This window comes from Candoia aspera, chromosome 14, assembly GCF_035149785.1.
Source record: "Candoia aspera isolate rCanAsp1 chromosome 14, rCanAsp1.hap2, whole genome shotgun sequence".
NCBI lineage: Eukaryota > Metazoa > Chordata > Lepidosauria > Squamata > Boidae > Candoia > Candoia aspera.
The window spans coordinates 3,751,799-3,776,310 of NC_086166.1; the positions used below are offsets into that span (position 1 = coordinate 3,751,799).

Below are 24,512 nucleotides of genomic sequence, written 5' to 3' on the forward strand. Positions count from 1 at the left end.
GGTAATTGGTTCCACTGTTAGTATGTTTTTGCCAACGTTCCAACATGTGCACTAAAATGTGTACCGAAACGGCAGTAGTGGACTTTGCCCACATTAATTTGCAGAGCTGTGGAACAAGCTTACAGATGAAGACCTGGCTTGTCCCTCTGCCTGTATGTGTAAATGTCTGCCTCTGAGAAGAGAGTGAAGTTGGTTGTGCATTCTATCTGTTGATTGATAAAGTCTGGATTCCCTGTTGCCTTCGTTTTTTTTAACAATCACAAAGAAACTCTGTAGGTGTGAATGACTACCAATACCTGGCTTAGCTTGGTAATGAACATGTACTATGTAGCTGGAGCGCTTGGGCCATTCATCAGCATCCCACCTCAAGATGCTATGCAAGGCACCCCCTTGACCTGTCTGCCTGCAGGAAAATCTCCTCTCCTTTGTTGCTGCTCCAAGATGGCAGCCACAATTTTCCATGCCACCTCTCAAGATGCCACTGGGGATAGGAAAGACAGAGGCAACACTGTTCAGTAACATTACAGAAGGATAAACTTCTGCTTATCTGATGTTCACCTCCTCATATCTGTGGCTCTGATAGTGTCAGCATGTATGCCCCATCACCTCCCCAAGCATAATTGGTTCTGCTCGGCTGTGTCAGCTAATAGCTAATCAAGATGTTTCTTTTCCAGTATTTGCATTTAGCATATAGCTTTGACAAAAGTGTCATTGAGCTAGTGCAGATATAATGCTGTCAAATGCTTCACCATGGTTAAGCAATCAAGGCCGAGCGGTAAGATTGTTCACTCATCCCACCCACCTCTACTTAGGAGCAAGAATTCCTGAGACCACTCTTAAGTGCAATTAGGTCTCATTTCAGCAATGATGTTAACTGTACTTTTAACATTGGCTCAGTTTTTTTAAACAGCTGACAACCCTGTTCAGTAACTAATTTTCTAATTTGAGCTGCATTTTGAATTGAGCAGGGGCTGAAAGATCAACAGTAGTAGGGTCTTTGCTCACTGATTCATTCCTAGCAAAGAAAAAAGGCAGAAGAAGTATCCTTTGGTCATGTCCTCCCCAGGATAACTTTTGCAGAATTTTTTTTTTAGAGATCTCAACTGTGAGGCTCGGGGCAAAGTGTCTACAGGACTAGGATGCCAAGATCCAGGGATACCTCACCCTCACTGCCTAGGAAACAATTCTGGGGACTGCAGACCAAAAGGTTTAGACTTGTAAAATGATCTTCTGCTCCTCAATAAGCAGCAAAATATTGTAGGCTTGACCTAAATACTGTATAAGGTACCTAGTTAAACTTCTGCATTCTTTTTGTCTAAGCCTTCACTTGGGAGCTGTGAATGAAATGCTGATGGCGCCACAGCTTGCTGGTGGGGAGGGAAGCTGATAACAGTCATGCCAAGGGCTGAATGCCTGTAATTCTCACCCAGCCTTCCTTGCATCTGTCCTTAAAGAGTTATCTCTCAACTTGCAGACATTTCTGCTGGGCAGGCTTGGGGATTTGCTCATGCAACACAGCAAAATGCTGGTGCCAGTGAATCTCTCATCTGGAGAAGAAGAGACGCTATTACTGAGTTAATGGACAGTATACACAGTTCCATCACCCTCACTTACTGATTCACATTATCCACTTCACTTTGTAATGAGGATCTCACTTTACTTGCTCACATTTATGTAACAGCAGCATCAGCGCTCCGCTAATCTGGCCGCACACACAAATGTACGGGCAGGTGCTGGAAACATTTAAGATGTCCTTATCGCTTCACTACAGGAATATCAACGTGAACAGGGGGAATTGATTTCCAATTAAAAAAAAAACTGAATATGTCTTGCACCTTAACTAAATTTTGCACGTTGCCAAAGGACCTATTTATTATTCCTGTCATTAATGCCAGAAAGAAAGATCCAGTTACAGTTTGTTTTTTTTAAGCAAGATCCAAACACACCCTGTCCCTTCATTAACTAGTCCTTGATAGTTCTCTTAGAAACTTGGCGGGTTACCTACTGACTTTGTGTTCGGTTCCTGAACTGAGCTAAAGGACAGCCGGATAAATAGATTCTACCAACCCAGTGAGACCATTCATTTTTGTTGGGCAACAATTCTGGATTTCATGTGCATGATGTTTGGTCACTAGATGTCTTTGTAAAGACACAGAAATGATAACATAAGTGTTAAGTTGCTAACAATGCTATGTGTTGGGTAGACAAACCCAGCTCCAAAAGATGCCCATTTGTCTTCCAGGGTGGCCTCTAATCCCAAATACTCCCCCTGGAAGAAAGATCAGAGAGCCAGTCAGCTGTGAACCATCTCCCCTCAAGGTTAAACCAGGCTGCAGTGACATATTTTGTGTCATTTGTGCACATGATGTCCCTTGCTCCCCCTGCCATGGACCTCTGTGGTTTCATCCACTTCTTGTTCACATTTCGATACAAATAAAAATCTCTCTTGGAGCAGGAAAAGTGTCTGCGGCTGAACTCTCCATTTTATGATGTTCCTGTGGAAATTTCATGTGAAATTCAGCGCAGAAGACAGGATGGCTTAACCTTAGCCTTTCCAGCTGTGATTCCCACTCCCATTATGAATGGATTTTTGGGGGGAAAGCTCTCGTTTTGGCCTAGAAATTGGCAATATCAGAAGGAAGTGAGTTGGATTGCTGATTCAGTTATTCATGCATCCTGATCCACTTCCAGAGCTGGGACGTTCACACTTCAGTTGCTTCCAATGAAACACAAGCCGTTTTCATGGATGGCAGAATGATGTCCTCCCCATGACACAAAGTAACAGCAAGTAGCGATGGTCCATGGAGTGGAATGGTTGGACCACAAGGTGGAAGGCTACTTGTTCTTCCAGTTGGCCGCCCTTTCCAATCGGCTGAACTCTTTTGCCAGAATCTGCTTCACAAGAGGGCTGGCAGCTAAAGACTATACGGTGTCAATCAATCAATCAATCAATCAATCAATCAATCAATCAATCCAATCAATCAATCGTATCTAACATTATTGAAGGGGGCTGCCCAATTTAACTAGAGTATGACTTAAACATATCTTTCTAAAAGTTCTGCTTATAGTTTTAACACTGCAGAACATTTTCAAATACTTCAAGTTTTTAAATACTGTAGTTCCTTAACGGATATCCTTACCTTTTACATTACACCTGGGAAGCATATTTCTATCTACATTTTACATTAGCTCAGGCTTACAGAAAAATACAGCTAATTACCTGCATCTTCCCATATTTTATACGCAGAGGATAGTAGGTACATGGAGAGTTAACTGCTGCTGGTCTCCCCTTTAACAGAACATTTAATTTAACTGGTTTCCCTTTTAACAGAAAATGTATAATACATCTGAAACAGATGGACAAAATGGTCGCAGATAAGACATATGATACCATGAAGTTCCTTCCCAGTGCCTTGTATTTAAGAAGGGTTTTGGTGTTGCCCTTCTGAATCAAGCCGCCTCCTCCCCTGAGATGCAATTAAAAATGTGCAATACATTCATATTATTTATCGACCATAATATTTTAGAGAGAAAGACGTTGGGCCCTGTTTAGTTCAAATCTTCCCACTGGGGAGACAGTGAAGGGAGATGGGGGAAAGCAGAGGAGAACAAGCATTTATTTCGGTTACCTGTTACTAGGGTTTATTGAATGGAATATCAGGGGTAATATTCTCCCTCCTTCCTACCCTCTCTCTTTAATCAGATTCTCCCTCTTTCATACATACGTGTACACACCGAGAGGATCAAAGGTTTGAAAAACCTTTCTGCCAACATTTTCTCACTACTGCCGTTTGAAGTTGGCACACTCCATCCTAAAAGTCAGAGAGAGGTTTTTTTCTAAGCGATTACATAAAACGAATAAGACATTTATTCTTATTCGGAGGCCTCGATGAAATCTCCAAATTTTTTGTACTTCCAGGTAGAGGAAGAACGACTACTATTCCTTCTGTAAGGTTGCACATGTCAAAATACATTCTCTCTGGGTGGTGGTTTAAAGATAAATTTAAAACTTATCAACCCGTGGGTGATGCTGCTTTTAGATTCTGGATAAAGGTAGTGTTTCAAAGATAACACATACCATTTTCCAAATCGTGGCACTTTTTGCTGCTCAAAGCATGCTTTGCAAAGGTGACATCTCTGATTGACTTCATGTTTGCCTGGTGACTGCAAGGTTTTAAAATACACCTAAAGCAGAGTTTTCTTTTACCTGCCTTGAAGCTTGCGATCCTGCAGATGCTGTTGAATTATGCTTCTCTCCAGTTTGCCTGTTAAAATCTTACTTAGCTGTAGTTTGGCTTAGGTCCTTCTTTGCTATAGGGGCAAGAAGTTCCAGTGGGCTTGTGTCAAGCATACGGGAGTGATTGGCGAGCTTGAAAATACCACAGAGAAAATAGTATTTCCGAGAAGATGTGACAGGCGACAAAGAGCAGCCCAGCTATCACAGTAGGCATTTAAGGTTCATGGAAAATGTGCACATCAAAAACACATGGGATATGTGATTTTCAGTGCGTGCCAACAGAAGGGGTTGGTGGAAAACTAGCATTTGAAGTAGAAATATTGTCCCAGTTATTGTCTGTTACTCAACTGCCATTAAAGGAATAGAAAATGAACTGGGAAGCATCAGTTTGTCTGTGCCCTGCAGTCTTCATAAAATGTCTTCCAGGCATACAGAAAAAGATTTAGCAGAAGTATGGCCATGAAACTATGACCATAACAACGTTAATATTTGGACCTGGGCTACCTCTCTCCTCCCAGCATTCTAACTTTTCATTAACTTCAACTGATTTATCATCTAGACTAACTCCTAGAGTAATGCATCCTATTTTGTAGGATGAATCTAACTATGGAAGTGCCCCACCAAGGATCTAGTTGTTTAAAAATGTACTCTCACTAAGAGAGTACTCACTTGTGTTCCCAAAGGGGGAGCTTAGCGAGAGTACGCACAATTCTGTCCTGTGGGAAGGGGAGGATCCAGATGAAAGTGGGATGACCTCAAGGTAACCTGCTCCATAATCTGGGTAGAACATCTCTAGTCTGAGAAAAAGAGGAACATTGATCTTTTTGTGTGAGTGGTTCTACAAGAACTAGTCCCAGAGGCTGTATGCATAGGCAGAATGGAGGGAAGCCATCATAATATGCAGAATAAGTCCCAGTTCCAGTGTTAGTGTGAATCAGGGCGGCTAGTAGAATTCATGTCTCCACGTTAATGAGGGTGATACTTAATTGCCCAGTCTTTTTTTTATTTATTTATTTATATATATATATATATATATATATATATATATATATATATATATATTTCATTCATTCATTCTCTCTCTCTCTCTCTCTCTCTCTCTCTATATATATATATATATATATATATATATTCTGACTGTAGAAATGTAAGGCGGTTAAGCAAAGAATAGTCAAACAAAAAGGTGCCAATCAGTTCTTCCATTTTCCAGACCAGACTAGCACATACCCAATTAGGGAAATACATGAATAAAAATAGTCCTTAAAGAGATGGGGGGGGGGAACCCTCAGTCTACTGTAGCTTGTCTTTTGTGATGATTGATGACAAAAGAAAGAAAAACAGCTAAATGGATCATGTGACCCAAGTCTGATGCTTTCAGTTGTTGCTCAGATTCATGGTTTCCCCATCAAAATGATCAGAAAAGCATAGCTTTCATTTATAAAATGTGCCTGGCTGTTTTGGTATGCCAGATTAATAAAATGTCAAAACATCAAGAGGGCATTTTATGTTATTAGGCTCAGCCAAGAAGCTGTAGCATTGTAGAAAAGTTTTGTAGACGTTTGGACCTTAAGCAAACATAACAGAAGGGGAGGCAGTGTAGAAATAAAGCGGTATGATTGTGCAGTGCAATGTCAGAAATTCAAGAAATAAAAGTAGGATTGTTTTAATTGTATTTAATCTATTTTAGGTTCCCTTCAAGACTGCAGTCTTCTCAAGCCAATTTTCAGATGAAAAATGGTGAAACTAAATTTATTATAGAAGCTCACGTCAACAGACTCTGGGCAGCTAACAAAATCTAATACAAGATCAAAATAATAAAAACATACAAAACCACAGCAGCTCGGACTAAAAACAACCGTTAAAACATAACAGGGAACCCCCCTTCCAGAAACATAACCCCAGCCTGGGAACAGAGGTGGGTTTTAAGGGCTTTTGGGAACCCAATGAGAGTGGAGGCCATCTGTATCTTGGGGTGGGTGGGGGTGCTGTTCCAGAGGGTGGGGGCTGCAACAGAGAAGGCACACGTCCTTGGCCCTGCAAGATGGCAACATATAATAGAAGGAACTTTGAGTGCACCAGGTGGGCAGAAAACATTATCAGTAAATCTCAATAAAACACAATTTTAATGAAAATAAAGCATGTTGTGTGATCTTTTGGTATGTATGTAGGAGGCATCTCTTACCACTTGACCTAGTCTTCCCTTTGTTTGGGTCTAGGTTAAGCCCTCAGAAATAGCTGGATGGGACTTTTGCAGTCTTGGAGCATTGAATGTATGACAAACCAAAGTCATAGCTCCTTTTAATATGACTTTGGCCTCGGGAATGTGGCATTTTGCCCCTAAGCAGAAAGTACATTTGAAGTGCTGGTGTGTGTGTGTGTATTAGCATTCCCATTGTTTGCTGTATTTTGTATTTTACTTGACAAAGATTATATTTGGAGTTGCTATGGTTTTAAGAGAATCACGGAATGTGGTACAAATACCCTTGAGAGCTTGCAGCCAGTGATGTCCGTTATGAGTGTTCGTGTTCTGTAGCTGGGATGTGTTTCTCTTAGGAGTTTAAAATAAAATCAGCACAAAGAATTGACTTGGGGTGATAATTATGCCTCCTTCGATTTGAGGCAAACTTGCAGCATGAGAAAAATTCAGCCATGCTGATACCTTGTTTTGGATAGCTCTTACTTATAACGAAAAATAGTTGTTTCCAAATAGCCCTGAAACGGGTTCAGATGGCTATGCTGTAATTCTTGTTGGTTAACATAGGCCTATTTTCTATTGCTCAGCACCAGAAATCTAAAGAATTTCTGTAGATTGAAATCAGATGGAAGTCTTTCCCCCCACCCCCATCTCCTTCTGCAAGTTGAGAAAGATCCAGTCCAGAGCAGAAACGATAAATCACAATTCCTATTCAGTTCCTAAAGTAGAATTGCTATGTCTCATTTTTCTTTTGGAAAAATTAATAACCTCTTAGGTAATACCTAATATATAAGCTGTATCTGAAAGAACACAGCACAGGGAGCTTTCTGGAAGTTAGCCAGTCTGGCTTGTTCCATGTCTGGATGACGGCACAGAAAAAATAATAAAGTTAAAAATGATTGATTGGTAATTATGATGGCTACCTCAGTCTTCGGAGGCAGTATATGTTTTGTTGATTGAGGACTGAAGAACAACAGTGGGAAAAACTCATGGTAGATGCTGAACTCATTATCTTCCTCTATAAGAATCAGTTCTCAATGGAAGATGGCTACCAAGAACATTCAAGTTCATAACGAATGAGTGCATCTTTTGGGGAAATTTAAAGCAAGGTTCTGCAGAGGCTTCTGAACGTGAAAATTGCAAATGGCAGGACAAGTCGCCCAAATGAATCATTTTAAAATCATGATTTCTATGGGAGTATTACGGATTCTTCCCGAGGAAGATCTCCACCCATTTTGAAACTGGCTGTTTTATGCCTGTTATACGTGGTGAACTGTCAAGCAGACAGCAGGATGGCGATGGAAATAAAGAGCATCTCATCCCAAACACTGAAGAGAAAGTGTTTAAGTGTGAGAAGACACTCTCGTGAATAATTCCCTGGTTTAGAACACAGCCAAAGTGGTAATGCTCAGCTAAATTGTGAATTTCATATCTCGTGTCCTTGAAGTCCTCCTCCGGCTTGGTACATAAAATGAGACTCTGCTTGTGCCTAGCCAATGACCAGGCCATGCATCATGGACAAACTGGTTAAGCCTCCCTCCAGAACAAATTCCAGAATTCATCAACTGGTCACTACTTATTTTAGAGGGAATTCATTGTTTGTTGTGAACTTTGACCAGAAAGCCGTTCCACCAGCATTTTCTCTCCGTTGTTCTCATTCTGCTTGATTGCTTTCTGAAATATCTTGTGTGCCTGTTTGTGTCCAGAAGAAAGAAAAAAAACACACACCAAACACCTTCTTTTGTTTTGGTAGAGGTTGATAATTCAATTTCCAAGTAGCCCAGTTTAAGAATGCTGGATACATACTGTACATAGATATCACCTTATTCTATGGAACCACATTGTATCTCTGGCTCTTGAAGAGTCTAACCAGTTGCCTTCTGAACAACAGTCTTAAGGACTATGCGCGGTGTAAAAAATGTACATACCATATAAAAATCTGTGCGCAGCTGGGCATTCCTTTTTCCTCTATCAGAACCTGAATAGACTCTGAATCAGGAGAGGCACAAAGAACAATAAAAATTGAAAGTAATTTTGCTTTTGTTAGCTTTGGAGCCAATATCTTACTAAGTTATAGTTGTACTGACCATGACCTGGGGGGGGGGGATAAATCATAGGAGCCTGGTTCATGTGTAAACCTTACAGTTTACCAATCGTGATAACTAGGATCACAAATGTGGCAAACTCAAAACAAACTCAACCCCATTATGATTTAGTAAAATGTATGAACCCGCCCATTGAAAGTCTGTGTTGGTTTTAAGCCACATAAATATGGCTTCACTGGTGCCAGATTACAATTCCCATCACTCCATCAAGATATGCATAAAGACTTACACAATGGAAGGGTTAGTCTGATTTTTCTGGAGGCTACTGGAATATACATACTGCATACTGAGTGAAAAGATTTGCAAAGAACTGCAGTAAATACTCATGAAAGAGTTAACTAATCTGTTTTTTGCAAAAAGTTTACATGTGGCATATGCTGCCAATTGATGACAATCGTGTGGGGAATTTCTGAGTACCCATATTGTCATTGCTCTATAATCTCCGTACTACTTAATAAAATCAGTCTCACTGGATTGCCTAAATCCTCATGCAGAAGTTCATCTCCAGTGATGTGATACAAGTGAAGCTTTGTTTCATATCAGGACGCTTTTCTCCTTGGTGTTTGACATCACTTACAGAACAGCTATGCATTTGTATTGGCTCTGTGGCAGCACTGGGAAAAAACTTCATTTAGATCTTTTGAGTAATGTTGTTTATTCGTTTAGTCGCTTCCAACTCTTCGTGACTTCATGGACCAGCCCGCACCAGAGCTTCCTGTCGGTCGTCAACACCCCCAGCTCCCCCAGGGATGAGTCCGTCACCTCTAGAATGTCATCCATCCACCTTGCCCTCGGTCGGCCCCTCTTCCTTTTGCCTTCCACTCTCCCTAGCATCAGCATCTTCTCCAGAGTGTCCTGTTTTCTCATTAGGTGGCCAAAGTATTTCAGTTTTGCCTTTAATATCATTCCCTCCAGTGAGCAGTCTGGCTTTATTTCCTGGAGGATGGACTAGTTTGATCTTCCTGCAGTCCAAGGCACTCTCAGAATTTTCCTCCAACACCACAGTTCCAAAGCATCCATCTTCCTTCGCTCAGCCTTCCTTATGGTCCAGCTCTCGCAGCCATATGTTACTACGGGGAACACCATTGCTTTAACTATGCGGGCCTTTGTTGTCAGTGTGATGTCTCTGCTCTTAACTATTTGATCGAGATTGGTCATCGCTCTTCTCCCAAGGATTAAGCGTCTTCTGATTTCCTGACTGCAGTCAGCATCTGCAGTAATCTTCGCACCTAGAAATACAAAGTCTTTGACTGCTTCTACATTTTCTCCCTCCATTTGCCAGTTATCAATCAAGCTGGTTGCCATAATCTTGGTTTTTTTGAGGTTTAGCTTTTGGGTAAATAAATGGATAAATACATTGCATGGGATCCTGAACAGATGGCTGTGTTAAAAGCATAGGCTAAATGAGATTTTGTGATGGTTTGGATGTTATTCTGTTATGATTCAACAACTTGGCATTATCTGATTTATCATGCACTCTAGCTACTGAAAGTAGCAAATATCTAATTCTCTCTTCTATTAGGAAAGAAAAAATATTAGCAAATCAGAATTCTTGTCTTCTTCTAGGACTGATTTATGGGGAAGGGATATTAGAAACCTTTTCAACTCCTAATCCCTTATATAAAAACTCTAAATTTCAACAGAAAGTGAGGAAACCAATCTTTTAAACATGCATCACTTGATGCATCTTGTGAAAGCAAAACACAAACAAATACTTGGGATGATTTCTGAGATTTTTCTCTCTAAATTGTCGTCTGGTCTTGGGGGATTTCAGAGAGTTTCATGGTTATATGTAAGTGAAAGCTGTAATCATGCTATCAGTGGCAGAACTCAAGTTCCATCAGAATATCTTGAATACAGAAATACTAATAAGCCAATCATTAATTTGAATGCTGGTTTTGTTCCCCAAGTTGTCGTGCCCCGTACAGTTTAGAAAAAAATATGCAGGAGGCCTTCATTATCTGCCATTTTGCATTTCCATGGTTTCTAAAGAGAGACTGGACCTTAGTATTTCACATATCCATGGTTTTAGCCTTGGGGGAAGAGGGTGTTACTTTATGCATGTGCAAAACACTGTACATTTACTTATTTTATTTATTCTTCAAACTTTTATTACCGCCCATCTCCCCCAAGAATGCTTTTCCATGTGCATAAAGCATTTTCTTTACACCCTTGTTATGTTCTCATGAGCCAGGAATAAAGCCTCTGTCAATATTGCGGGCCACCTGTAATTTTAAAAAAGCTCCATTTCGTATTTATATGCCTCCCATCTCACAAAACGTGACTCAAGGCAGCATACAATAAAACCAAAGGAAACAGTAATTACGAAAAGCACTCTACAATTAAAACATTTATATTATTATTATAAAAGACTCAAGGCTAGGGGAGACCATTAGATGTTACAGAGAATGGAGCCGCCTCGTTAATTCCCCATTTCTAGGAGACCCCAAGCCTGTTGACATTACCAAGTTTTGAGGGACTTCTGAGGGGACATCAAGGATGGGGCCAATCACACCTTGTGGGGGGGATGATGTTTCACAGGGCGGGTGCCACAGCAGAAAAGGCCCATCTCCTGGGTTTCGCTAGACGTAGTTCCTTAGCGGATGGGACCCAGACCTGATGGGACGGGCAGAGGTAATCGGGAAGAGGTGGTCCCTCAGATGACCTGGCCCCATGCCGTTCCTTTCTGAACTGCTTGAGAGCAGTTGATATTCCAAATAGACAATCCTGGAATCAGCTGCCTTGGGATTAGGCACTTTCATAAATATCCCATTTTGAAGAATAAACTCTTGAAAATATTGCTAAGAAGGGAATGCCCACAAGGTCCGTAGTATGCCTGACCCAGTATGCAGGCCATGAATATTGTTCTGTTTTTCACTCTCCCAGCCAGATTGAATTGCTTGCTTCAGGAGGACAGGTGTGCCCTTTGCCTTTGCTTTTCCTGCTGTGTTTAATCATAGTTTTAATGTTAAAGTGGATGCAGAAGATAATATTATATTAGACTGAGTTTCTGGCAGTATTTTAATAATGTATGTGAGACCAAGTGTACCATCTGGTGGGAAGTAAGCACAATTCCCTGTGTGATGGCAATAGTTTTCTTTTCCCTCTTGGCTTCCTGTTCATTCCAGGGGTCATTTCTGATAATTCGCAGACGTTTATATTGTTTTCACCTTGTTTTCCTGCAGAGTCAAGTCAGGGGCACGTGTTGGCATATTCTTATTTTTCTGAGGCAGACTTTTGTTTTTAAATGCACTCACACTCTTTTCTAATGACTTTTTCCTTATTGCAAAACACTTAATCCCAACCAGTTAAAGCCCATCCTTTTTGGGTGGAAAACATGGGTTCCCTCAGAAAGTATCCGAGTTTTATGGCAGTTTTCAAAAATAATCTCACTGCCCTTGGTAGAGGAAAGCTTGTATTTCCAAGGAACTTTCATTGTAATGCAACAAATGGAATCTACTCTGGGTACACCTTTGGGGAGTATTTCTGATTTTTCATCATCAACATCATTCCCCAGCCACAAAAGTTTACACAAATTATTTCTGTGAAAAAAAGCAGTACTAACGTAGCCCTCCTTGGGGAAAAGGTTGCATCTGCTATGAAGATTAATGAGGCTATCGAAGTCTAAGAAGGACATTACTTTAAGGCTCCTCTTTAGTATTCCTTAAATATAGGCACACAACTACCTGTTTTGAAAAATGTTCTGTCCCAGTGAGTAACTTTCTAATTTTCAGTTCCATGTCCTAGTTCTGTTTATACCAACGTACCTTAAAAAGCTGAAGAGATTTCTGCTATCCGCAAGCTGTCATGAAATGTTGCTTTTAATTACTTAGACTAAATTAAGATAAAATTTAGATCAACAACTGTGCCTATGCTTTTGTGGAACAAAGTCACGCCTCTTTATGCTGGTTTGTTCTTTGGTCATGACTGCTGGTCAGTTTGCATCCTAGTTGTGGATTTCCTCAAGGATGCTGCCCTCTTTCCAACCCTCACCCAAACCTGAGATGGTCTTCTCTAAGGCTGTGCCCTCTCTCAGGTGGCGGTACTATGGGAGCATGATGCAGTTAGCGTCTTCCTTCAGAATGATTGATCCATTTACAGTAGCACGTGACAGTTACAAAACAATGAGATCAGAATTGCACCATAAGCCCACATCATATACTAGGATAAACAGAAGTGTTAAACTAAACAGAAATCCTTCTTACTGATTTATCCATACACCAATTTAATGACTGGATCAATTAGTTGATGGACTACAACTAATGAGATTAATTGATTCAGATCAATTTGCCATCCTAGTAAATCCAGTGTTTTGACTGCTGTGTTGCAAATGCTCTCTCTTGCACCTCTCTGCAAGAGGAGTTACTTAGCATGCCATTAGCTGATTCATCCCCTGCCGTCATTTATTATTTAATATTTTCACATCAGTTCCTGTCCTTAGATCTGGGACTTTTAACCTCTTTCTCTGAACTTTGTATATCCTGCCCTCATCTGTTTCTCATTCAGCAATTTTTTTTCTCTTGGTTGTTTTCTGGGGAAACTCTCATCCAAAACTAATTAATAAGGTGAAGACAATTTTTTCTTTAAGTTGAGCTCAGCTCTTGATGACTTTGTGTGGACACATCCATGCAGTTTTCTGGATAGCAATATGGAAATGGTTTGCCATTGCCTTCTTCTGGGTTTAGTTTTCTCTGGTGGGTCTCCCAGATAAGTATGAACCAGATGTTACATCAAGACAAAGCTCCAGTTGGTGTATTTAGTCTTTTTTTTCCCCAAGCTCTTTCACAGACTGTCAGTAATGCTATATTTTCTGGAAGGTATAGTTAACCTCACTTCTTCCATTGCTGTTCTTGATGTTTCTTTATCAAAAACACATTGTCACCTTTCACTTTTTCCTAGCTAAAAAATATGGAGCTAAGGATCCACCTGCCAAAAAATTCACTTCTCTTTCTCCCTTCGCCCCAGCTGAATGAAGGACCCATTTAAAAGCCAGCAACTGGATCTAAGCATGCATTACATCATAATATGGTTTGTTCAGTTTTGGCTTGGCATTTTGCATGACTCAACAAATCGTGGCTTCTTCAATCAATCATAGTTTAGTATGTTGTGTGTCCTCAGGCTTTGGGTGTCTAATGGAAGTTACCCAAGCCATTTGTTCTCAGAATTAGGGTATTACTAAGAATAAGTAAAATTAGTCTGTCATGTTCTACCTAAGCATGCTTCTCCTGTGCATTGCTTAGCTACTTTGCTTTTGAATACCTGACACTCCTTTGATAATGAATGCTTGAAAAATATGATTCTTTGTATGTAGATTATATTTGTGTGACTGTTTTTAAGTAACTGAAATTGGGAAGTCCTAGTTTATGCTGATAGTATAGAAACCTGTACGACAAGTTGTTGTCTCCACAGCTTGGGAAAAGATAGGAACAAGAAAATGATGAAAATGGTTAGAGGGTCAATGCAACTCAGTCTCGACAAGGATGCTTGAGTAGAACAATAAACCCAGTGCAGAAGGGCTGGGTAGAAAGTGTCATCAGAGCAGTCAAGAGGTCCAGGTGTTTGAAACAGTACAGGAGCTGTATGAGTTCTTATGGCTTGGGCCACTGAGCCTGTCTTGGACCTTGCTGGTGCAAAGAGCTTACACCTGGCATGTGTTACTCTCAAAAAATCTGGACTTGTAACTTCACATTTCTGTAACACTCAGTTTCCTGGGTCTCCACACACTGATTCTTCTTTGGGGTCAGGCTTGGTGGAACTTGCTCAGATTTCAGAGGCCCTGTGGAGTTCCAAACCACTTTGTCCTTTCTGCTTGGGAACGTGAACTGGACATCGCCCAAAGTTTGGTTTTCTTCACTGGTGGGTTTCAATTTTAATTCAAAACTGGGCTGAGTGAATAATAGAAGTGGCGTCTAGAACAGAAATAGCAGGAGGCATTTTACAAAGAAAGCGTGGAGAACCTTTTGTTACAAAAAATAGAAACTTGCATTGGACTCTGATATTTCATCAGTCTTTGAGAAGATGCGATCCCTGATGACTACAGCCACAATTATAGCTGTCAGTTATAAACATCTTTACCTTCTATTCCCTCCATGTCTTCCCAGCTGAGCGTGTTAATTAGCAACTTGCATCATCTTTTGGTATCTGAAACTAAGAGAGCTGAACGAATCCTAACAACAGAAGAATGGCCTCTTGACAGTTTCTTCCCTTTTCTTCCCTTTGATTTCTCTCCCTGCGTTCTCTCTCCCACCCCCCAAATGGTTGTTTCTTTTAGCATTGAGATTAAGAAAGCTTTACTTGTTTTTTTTTAATGAACATCATTTTACAGTAGTTTTTCATATAAATATTTGTGAATGATCATTTGGTATGAGCTTTTATGACTGGCTGTCCCTTTGAGTTCAGTGTGACTGCTTGCATCGCCAAAAATCAAACTGATAGGAGATAAAAGGGATCTGAGATTGGATTAGGCAATTATTTTACTGTTTCTCTTAGCAACGTGGCCTCAGGTTGCATATGGAGCTGGGGCCTGGACGAAGGGTTGACCCTGCAGTCGTTTCTCCATCCAAATCTTCCCCGTTTCCAGCTGCTGTAACGCATGGGGTGTTTGAGATCCTCAGCTCTCACCACATTTACCGTCATTCAGAACTTAAACAAATCCTGATCTTCTGTCTCACCCATAGACAGAGCATCATTTTTAAAAGGCTTTCTTCTGAACGCCATATTCCATCTGCCAGAGGAGAGGGACTATCCCTGTTTTTCAGCATGCCCAGCACCAAGGTGCCTTGTCCTAATTCAGCAAGTGTTCTTTTTTTTCTCAATACAGAACCATCACCCTAGAGAATCAGTTGGTCATTCTGGCAACATTGCCCACTGACGCTGGAAATTATTATGTCCAGGCGGTCAATGAAAAGAACGGGGAGAACAAGACGAGTCCGTTTATTTACCTGAACGTGACAGGTGAGTACTGTAATTTTGACAGATATAATGTGAAACAGGAGCCGTTTATTAATGCCAGTGATACGTTGTTCTTCCTCCGCCTTCCAGATAAAAAAGAAGCCTTTATGGTTCAGGCTGTAAACAGTGAATTAATTCAAATGCATTAAGCTAAGTATGTTTTAACTTGGTCCTTTCCTTATAGGGATTCTTAGTTTTTGTTCAGGGGGGAATGCATGTTGAATCACAATCCATGATTCCTTAATATTTTAAATTAGATTATTATTGTTGTTGTTATTTTTGCATCCTTTTCTACCCCTTGCACTGCAAACTTGTGATTGGTACTTCTGTTAAAAATGTTTTGAAACAGAAGAGGAACGCAATCTTCGTCGTTTTTGAAATGCTTAAGGAAAGTATGTATTAGATATAAGCCTCAAACTGCGTTGTCAGCCTATAGAATTTATTTTTATATTTGGGGCCCAATTATTTTCTCTTAAAGGAAAAAAGAAACCTTCCCCATGATCACTATCAGCGGTTAACAATGTCCTCCTTCCCTCCCTGCCCCCAAATCCTCCGTTTAGTATTGATGGTGCTTCACTGGAGACATCTTGGTATGCCTTCTTCCTTTTACTTGCCTTGGGAAAAAAACCCTTTGTATTTTTATGTGTGTGTGTGTGTGTGTGCGGGTGTGGAGCATCCTCCTAATCTATACTCAGGATGGTCAGTATGGGCACAGGGGCTCCATCTCGTTCTCAAACTAAATCAATAAGCATTCTGCTGGTGATCAATTCCAAAAAAAGATGTGGGGACAAGAAAAGAAAGGCGGTCAAAAGGGTCGGTGTTAGATCTCCATCCACTGTTGGCTCTGATTCCACCCACCCCTTGCTGTCATTGGGATGGTGGCACATCACTGAGGAAAGGCCATTCACTCCCCTACATTATACAGGGAGGTTAATACTTCTGTATTGGATGCTCTCTCCCTCTAGCGCTTTAGCCCAGGAGATAGTTGGACCCATCCTGGACACAGATGATGTGTACGGTGAAATAAAGATTTTATGCGAACGATTATTTATTTATTTGCCATATTTTTATGGCCGCCCGTCTCCCCCGCACGGTGGACCCTGGGCGGTTCGCAATAAAAACAATTTAAAATTCGATAAGATGATAAGTAACACCGTGGTCAATAAATATATAAAACACGATTGAGAATAAAACCTACCCTACGCTCTTGGAATGCATGTAATCTAACTTAGAAATTACAGTGGTATGAGCAGCCAAACCATTATTAGGAACCGTGGATGGTTCTTGTTGTCCCAGATTCAGAAATCTGTTTCAAGCCAGCTTTTCAGGTCTTGTGCAAAGGATAAGGCCGCAGGAAACCGGTTTGTTAATTCCAGAGGCACCAATAAAGGTTTTAAAGGTGTGGTGCGCTGCTGGAATCGTGATGAAAGCAAATCATACCTATAGTTTGCAAACTGGGAATTCATTTTTCCTTTGGGCCTAGATGTGTAGAAGCAGATCACTTGGTTGTCAGTCTTTTTACGTTCGGCTTTAGTGGGTCATTCTAATATTAGGACAGAGGAAGAAATATTTTCTGCCCACTGATGATTCCTACTGTATAATTGGACTGTGTTGTGAGAGGCACTGATGTTCTGTTGCTTAAAATGATCGTTTTGCTCCAGCGATTGCAACTAGATATCAAGAAACTGACGGCGGTGTCATCTAAGAACCCATCTCATAAAACAACAGAAAGAACGGGGAGGGGAGGATTTATATATAAACTTTTCTAGATGTTCTGGCCATGTTACCTAATGAGAAGTCACATGCTAAGAAGCCAAATCTGGAAGTTTATTACTTTTGCCCCAGCCTGCCTGTTATACCTTGTAGAATAGCCTGGATAATTGCTTTATCCTGCGCCTTGCTAAGCTGTTTTAAAAATTTTTGAATAAGCTGTGACCTCTCAACGTTTTTTTTTTTCCTGGCTACACAAGAAAAGCAGCTATACTTAGAATTTAATGACACCCATTTATAAAGCAGCTTTAATGGTCTGTATTACATAACCACTAATGCACTCTGCAGCTCATTTTCTGATCTTAATTAACATTTGGGAGCAGTCAGTTCACGGCCATGCGAATGCAGCATTTACACTACTCCGTAGGGGACAGTGCGTGCTGTGGGGGCTTACAGAAAAGAAAACGAAAACGTACAGTTTTCTTAAGAGTTGCAGAATTCACACAGGTAGCCTGAGTGGCTGAAAAGATAATTGCTAAAAGAATAACAGGAAAACCAGCGTCCCGTGTGTATGTGTGGGTGCCAGTAAGGAGGCTTGAGCAGTGTTGCTCAACCTTGGCAACTTTAAGCTGTGTGGACTTCGGTTAGAGTCTTGATTACAATTGCCTTGATGATGCTTTGGTGCCAGAAATGCCAGAATTCAGAGAAGCTGAAGGGTACTGAAGGGTACAACATTCAGTGTACTGCCTGAACTAAATGTTGCTACGGTGTTGTCCATCCAGCTAGTAGGTCATTGACCGCCTAGCCAGATCCTGCATGAATGTTGTCAACCTCTTTTTCAAACCATACCAATGGATCGCTGTGGCCGCATTTGGTGGAACCTGTTTCCATCATTTATTGATGTGCTGTGTGAAGAAATAATTCCTTTCGTCTGACCTGAGTCTCCCCCCCATTTAATTTCAGTAACGACCCTATGATACTGACCATACTCTGTCTTTATGCTTTGCTTATTAATGTTCTAAATTCAACTGTTTTACGAAACAACTGTTCGGCATGCCAGATGTTCAGGCTGATCTGCAATCAAAGCAGTAATTTGAATTACTGTTAAGTTAAACTTCTCCACCATGAAAACAGTAGCAAAAAGTGAACTTCATCTGGCGGGGTCCAGGAAGCGGGCCTTCTCTGCAGTAGCCCCCGCCCTCTGGAACATCTTGCCCCCAGAGGTGGGCGGCCATTCATGGGGGTGGCTCGCGCCTTAGAGCCCCTCCCACCTGATTAGAATATTCTACCCTCTTGGATTTTACACTTATTTATATTGTATTTTATATTTGTAAATTGTTTTATTTTTATAGGATTTTAATTGTTTATTCTTATAGTTTTAATTTTATTGCAAACCGCCCAGAGTCCATCTTTTGGGGGAGATGGGCGGTAGCAAAATTTGAATAATAAATAAATAAATAATAAATAAATACAATGTTTAAATATCAATACCATAAAAATAACAAATGACAGTCAAGAGAGGCATACAGTATTTGACAGTTTTGAAAGCCAACGTAAGCTGTGTAGAGTCCTTGGTGCTCTCTGAGCTTGGTTGTCTCCTTGTAGATGTTTCATTATCTGACTAGGTAACATCAACAGTGCTAGTGACCGTGGGATTTGCTTGTTGGTAAGGTTAACGTAGTGAAAGAATAAAGCTACACCCTTGGCTTGGTCATTGTCAGCACCTGATCTTCACACCCCCTCCCATCTGGCGACACGGAGTCCATTCCTCGGAGAAGGGAATGACGGTAGATGCTCCGATAAGGGGTTTTGTAAAACCTTTGATTGGGGGAATCTGACAGTCATGTTGTAATTAATTTTAAATACAAGGATATCACTTTGCCCTGGGTCTTTATCTCAGGGCATAAAGGGGTCTGGGATCTTCAATAAATAGCCCTTTCATCAAATTTCTTTAGTGATTAATTTATTCTTTAATCCCAATGCAAACTTTCTAACATTAGAACTTTGTCCACATTGACTGCTATACTAGTCCATGAGATTCATCCCTGTGCTAACGATTTTCTCATTTCGCTGGGCTTCTACATACGGTTATGTATCTGCAGATACCATTATACTAAATAAATCTTTAGGTATGATAAATATGTGCGGGGAAAAAAACATGAAAAAGGTCGCGTGCTTCCTCTTTGAGCACGTATCTGGTTGAAAGCATCAAAATGGAAGTGAGGCTTCTACTTATAGGCTTCAAACTGTGATTTGAACTTGATAGGCTCACATTTTTTCTCTGGCTGTACCACAGAGTTCTCTTTGGGTGAGCAAGGCAACAAGTCGGTCTGTTAAAAATAGGAGATCGGCCCTGGAAATAATCTAGTTATATTCTGGTTCATCAACACTTCTTGCACAAACCACTGGGGAGAAAAATACATTCAAAATGTTAATTAACCAAAGAGGAGCAACACGAAGAACACCAGCACCCACTTCTATCAGTGGGACCGCAGCCAATAAAGGGGCCGAGTTGAATCATATTCTGAATTCTAAAAGTGGGAAATATTAAAGCAGTATATTCAGTGGAACTGCCTGGATGTAACTTTGAGTTGCTACTTAGAATGAGGAGCATGGATAAAAGTCGCATAAGCCTGGGGAAGGCATAGCGAAGATTGGGGGCCATAGTAGAAAAGGCCTGTTGGTTCCCATTGATGCACCTTCCATAAGAATCTGGAAAGACCTTTCCAGAACCGAATATGGATCTGAATAATGGTCAATAGAGAAGAGAGGTGGGTGTGTATTGTGGTTTTTCCCTCTGCCTGTGGATTTCTAATAATGTCTGACTGGCCACCGTTGGAACAAAACCCCAAGTGTTTTAACCAACTCCCATCAACTTCAGCCAGCATGATGAATGGCAAGGAATTGTGGGAAGTATATTCCCAAACTCTTCCTTTGCTCTGACCCAGTGGGGCTCTGGTATTAAATCATCCAAACAATAAGATTCATGCCACATTTTTGAATGCTGTCCTTTAAAAATTTAGTCTCAAAGCCCTCTTTTATTTTATAAATACCATCATTGTCAATTATACTTTGCCTCTCCCTTTGCAAATTTTTTTCCATAGCCATCGTTCCTCAGATAAAAATCATTACTGCACCAAAGATAACATTTTCAGCTCAGAAAGGAAATTTTGCTGAACAACCACAGTTCACATTGAGATTTTAACGACGGGACAGAGTCAAACTTGTTGAAGAGGAATGGGGTTATCTGAAGCGTATTACAGGCAGTCCTCGTTTAGCAGCCGTTTGCAGTTATGACGGTCATGAAAAAGTAACCTTCGCAGGTCTATAAAGCAAAGGAAAGCTGAAGTATGATCATAAGCACAGTCACGGTTTCACTTAGCGACCACTTTGCTGAACGACCAAGTTGCCAGGCCCAGTTGCGGTTGCTGAATGAGGCCTATTTGTATTGCATGATTTTTTGATGGAGAGTTTCAGGTGATTCAGGGGCAGAGAAAGGAGAAAGAACAAAACAACCCTGATGGGATGCTCTGGCAAATATCCATTGCCAGACCAGGGGCATACTTACGCTACCTCCGTCAGTGCGTCAAATGGCTTTCACTCCATGCTTTACCTTGATGGATTACTTTGGCTAAAATGAAATTAACGCTTTAATGAAACTTAATTTTTTCTCATCTAAAAAGAAACTCTGGCAAAGAGAAGTTGTGAGGGAACTGGATTTTTCTGCAATGACCAAATTTTATACAGCTTTGGTTCTCTCAACAAATGTAGACCCAAATCAAAGCATCTTATGAGTTATGCCACGTTTAAATCCCTCTGTAGAATAATGGCATTTCATTTCCCCCCCACTTTCTTGATAACCTTTTAAGATTTCTTCCTGTCAAGCAAAATTCTGGGGGAAAAAAAAATCTGCAGCAATTTGTTCTTTCTGTGGCTCGCATCAGGCAGACGAATATCTGCTTTACGCTTGAGCAATCCTTCAATATTCTTTTGTCATCCCGAAAGCTAATTTCAAGTAGCTGTACAAGTGTTTAGGAGCTCAGCTAGCTCTATATGGATAATACCTTGTAAAATACAATTTGAAATGTCCTGCCATCCTCTTGACAGTGGGATATTTCATGCTGTCTCTGAACTTCAAAGGAGGCTGATATACATAGACCTGAAGGAAAGAGAGTGAGAGGTTCTTTGTGTAATTAAAGCTAGGCCAACTCAGTGTGTGAGTCATTATCCACCTGGCCCTGCTTATATATGGGGCCATGTTCTCCTTGCAGTGTACTCCATGCACTTTATCACTGACAGATCATGCTTTCAAGCACTGAACAAAAAGGAAGCTATTGTTGTTTCTGTACGTTGTGGAAAATGCAGAGTAGCTCTTATAAATCCTTCAGATGAAGATGTTTACATCTTTGTGAATTAGGACTGCACGGCTCCAGAAAGGAGCTTCAAAGGCAGCCATGCGCCTCCCCAGGATGGCCTTCGGTTGCTCTGCCTGTGTTCCCAGAAGCTCTGAAGCATCATCTTGGAGGAACAAAGCTTGAGCGCCGCACATCTCATTGCGAATTCCCATTATGTAATTCCACGGTCCGCACCTCTCAGAGAGAGGCATGGATCACGAGAGCCGATTGTTCCCTTCTGCAAGTGTTAATAAATTCTTTAACCATATCTGTATAGGTTGAAGTGTATATTCTGAAGGAATATGCAGATCTGAAAGAAAGTATATTGTTAAAAAGATACTAAAAATGTTTAAGTACTCTCTTCTGTGGAAGGTGTTCTGTAAGAAATATTGTAGAAGTTATTTATTAACAGACATTGCAAATTCTTACGCAAGAAATATTAATAGGTATTTTTTCTTTCGCCCAATTGTTTGTATCCAGCCCATCATTATGTCATATCGCCAAACAAAAAAATGCCTTGAGGATGTTTTGTAAAGTTGACTTGAAGAAATTAGCATTTAAAAATACGACTTGTAAATACTATATACAGCATTTATATTGAATCTGGATATTATATTAGTTTTTCCTGCACTGTAGAAGCCAATTGGGATTTCTTTCTAAGTGCTTTATTTATATCTGGCACATGGAATGAATCTTTCTCAATCTCTAAGCGCTTTTGTTATTGCAGTCATTGAAATTTGCTCTCTGTTGCTGGCTTGGAATTGAGATGTTGAAGTAAGAGTTCTTAGAACCCAAATAAGGAAAATATCGAAATTGAATTTACTCTGAAATTATTCTGCAAAACACGACATGCATCCATTAGACGGGCCATCTGGAGAATTCCATTTTGAATTAAAAAACATAATAACTGCTGTTCTTGTGTGTGTGTGTGTGTGTGTACTTGCTGTCGCTGGATCTTTTTAATGTACTGAATGAGAAAAGAATTGAAACAATTTATTAATGATAGTAACATATTCACTAATTGCCAACTAAGCACAGAATTGGAAGGGATCCCAAAGGTGAGTGAGATTAACTCATTTTCGGTGTAGGACAGCGTGCTGGCTGGGGAATTCTGGGAGTTGAAGTCCACACATCTTAATGTTGCCATGGTTGAGAACCACTGTTACAGGAAATTGGCCTATAGATCTGATAGATGGCAATCCCATCTGTACTTAAAAGCCTCTAACAAAATCAATGAAACTCCACCAGCGTCCAAGCCATCTTATGCCACTGCCTAAGAGATCCTCCTCATGTCTTCACAAAGTTTTCCCTAATTTTGATCTAGTTCTACAGAGCAGAACCCGAGCAACCTCTGAAATCTTGGAGATCCGGTTGTTCCTGAAGTGTCATTTTTAGTGGAGGAAAATAGGGAAGATTACTTAATACATGGAAGTAACCACTTTAATTGTATGAAATTAATGCCATTTTCATTCGGTTAAAATTAGGTTTTGTAGTGGCCCCACCTACATTTTGGGGAAGATGATCCCTTGGCATGCCACTAAAGATCAAGAGAGGTCCTTGGCACCCAAAAGACTGTGTGCACCCACATTCCACAGCAGGAGAAAGCACATTGCTCCCTTGGATACTTGAAAGTGGCTGCCATTTTGATTCTGGAATGGCCCTGGTCCATCAGTGCTTTGTATGTCAGCTCCAGAGTAATCACATTCAAATAATTGGTAGATAAAGAAAGACTAATACTAATGGCTACACTGGAAGGGGCATGTGGAAGAAAATGAATAACAGTCACTGAATGATAGGTGAAATCTTGAAGCACCGAGTATACATTTTCTGTGGAAGTAGTCAAAACGAGGAGAGCTTGCCAGGGTTAGGGATATTACATAATCTGGCATCAATGGAATTTGCTAGATTTCTCTGGGCTGATGGAAGTCATCTGTTACCACTAAGACATTAATCACGACTGGATCAGTTCACAATCTCCGTCTGTGATACCGGGCAGTGAATCTCTGGAAGGATGTTCTTGGAGGCTTCTGCACTTGTTAAGCATAATGATAAGAGTTCAGTTATCTGCTGGATCCTTGAACTCTTAGCTAATCCTGCATGACCTTATAAACAAAAGTATTGTGACAGTGTAATTAGCAGCTGTGATGGGATGCTAATGCTCCAGGCTACCAGAGTTCTAGCTCTGTGTTGTTATTAAGCCTATCCAGCTGGATGTTTCTGGGGGAAAGCTCCACGTTGGTGATTCTTTTCTTCCAGACTGACCTCAAAATTGCTCTTGCCCAGCTAGCAAAGAGTTGCCGTGAAGATACGCGCTTGATTCTGCTCACCCAGTAGGTCCTTATCTGCTCTTGGTTCTGTTCCAAAGAAAAAGAGGCAGAGGCTGCCTAAGTTAGACTAAACCTCTCTATATGAGCACAGCAGTAGATATTTTGTTGAATTCTAAAATGTAGACTACTGTTCCTGGATCTGATAATGTCCTATTATTACTACTACATTTTTCTGATCTTTTCTCAACAAGTTTATGGAGGGTACATGGAGGTAGCTTATATGCTGCGTGAGAGTGAATGGCCCAAGGTTACCATGGTTGAAAAGAAACCACATGCCATAGCATCAAGGCACATGGTACAGCAGCTGTAGTAATAATTTTGCCTGGGCTATTGAAAGCTGGCCGACTTAGGCAGAACTGAGGCATCATCCCATATCTTAGCTATGCTTCAGCCAAAAGGCCTTGTCTCCTCCAGTGCTGGCTTCTTTCTGCTGACATAAAACATTGATTTTAATGAAAACTGGCATTTGTCGATGCAGACAGCAGGATTATAAAAATAACATCAGCTACTGTGAGTCTCTCAATAAAATTACTGCAGTTGCTACAAGGCCATAAGTTAAAGGTTAAAAATCCCAAGTAATAGATGGCATTTATT

General features: G+C 40.6%; 1 protein-coding gene across 2 annotated transcripts in view; it reads left to right on the forward strand.

The window, feature by feature from the left end:
• The window catches only part of SDK1 (sidekick cell adhesion molecule 1), a 369,862-nt gene that overhangs the window by 133,107 nt on the left and 212,243 nt on the right, over positions 1-24,512 (forward strand). For both annotated transcript variants that reach the window (XM_063315194.1, XM_063315193.1), the window contains exon 5: positions 15,357-15,490. In XM_063315194.1, coding sequence (XP_063171264.1) covers positions 15,357-15,490 — 134 coding nt within the window. The remainder of the gene's footprint in view (positions 1-15,356; positions 15,491-24,512) is intronic.